At 44.2% G+C, this 1132-nt stretch overlaps 1 gene segment (V, D, J or C); it reads right to left on the bottom strand.

Annotated features, from left to right (window-relative positions):
* Positions 1-255: 255 nt before the first annotated feature.
* On the bottom strand, positions 256-892 carry LOC110343818. The segment is given in 2 exon segments: positions 256-587; positions 813-892. Coding segments are annotated over 2 exon segments (381 nt in total).
* Positions 893-1132: the final 240 nt, after the last annotated feature.

Here is a 1132-nt window from a genome sequence, read left to right on the forward strand (position 1 = left end):
ATGCAACACATGAGTTTTGACAGTCAAGGAAATAATGCATGGAAAACACTTTGCAGGTCTACAAAGCATTGTTCACCCCCATGTTTCATTATTGTTTTGAGAACTACAGTTTATAGAATCACGTCTGTGTTTCCTACAGTTGCTTATGAATACTTTTTCCTCCAAAGAAACGCAAGTCTTCCTCTGTATGCTACTAGTACCCCAGTCACTTCCTGCTATTTTTTTTTTACAGACTGCTGAGATCTGAGGTTTCTGTTAGCCCCTCTCTGTTGCCTGTGTCACTGTGCCCCTCTCCATGAGTGCACAGAAATACATTGCAGCATCCTCCAGCTGCGAGTCTGAGATCTCCAGGCTGAAGGACTTCGCTGCTTTCTGGAAATTCACGGAGAAGTGGTTTTCCGTTGCATTCTGCTGCTTATAAGCTTCTTGGCGAATAACGAGAGTCATCTGCCCTCTTTGCTGTCTATACCAGAACAAGTTATAATTAGTATCACTTGTGTCGTAGGTGCACTCCAGGGTTGCCGACTCTGCCTCCTGCACGGACTTTTCCTGCTGAAGCTGAGTGACTGTCTGGGCCATGCTGGCTCCTGTGGAAAAGAAGAGGAAAACGACTCCACTGTGGTATCTGTCAGCGAGAGAAACAGACTCTCAACCTGGTTCCCATCCTTGTCTGCCTTCCTCAGCGTTTCCAGTGCCAGGTAGCAGACACCAGCCTTATGCTTCCGGGGAAGCTTGACCCAATGAAACTATTAATCCTTCTACTTCCCATTCCTAATTAATACTAGTAAAAACAATTGTGTTTGCCTTCTTACCAAGAGAGGTGGAAACCAAGAGCATCCGCAGCAAGTATGCCCTTACCATGCTGGAAGCCCACTTCTGATTCAGTCCTTGCTTTCAGCTAGACTGGAAACATCACACTTGCAAAACAGGAAATGGTAAGCCCAGTGGGCTGTCACTGATGATATCTCACTTAGAAAGCTTGTCAATGTGTCTTCTCTCTTTCTTCAGAGAATAAATCTTTCTCAAGTGAAGAAAAGATATGGTCAGAACCAAACATTCCCTGGAATAAAATAGAAAAGAAGAACGTGATCAATTATATTTATAAAGACAAAATGTTGGCGCAAAAGCCAGC

Source organism: Mesocricetus auratus, unplaced genomic scaffold (genome assembly GCF_017639785.1).
Source record: "Mesocricetus auratus isolate SY011 unplaced genomic scaffold, BCM_Maur_2.0 Super-Scaffold_100707, whole genome shotgun sequence".
NCBI classification, from domain to species: domain Eukaryota; kingdom Metazoa; phylum Chordata; class Mammalia; order Rodentia; family Cricetidae; genus Mesocricetus; species Mesocricetus auratus.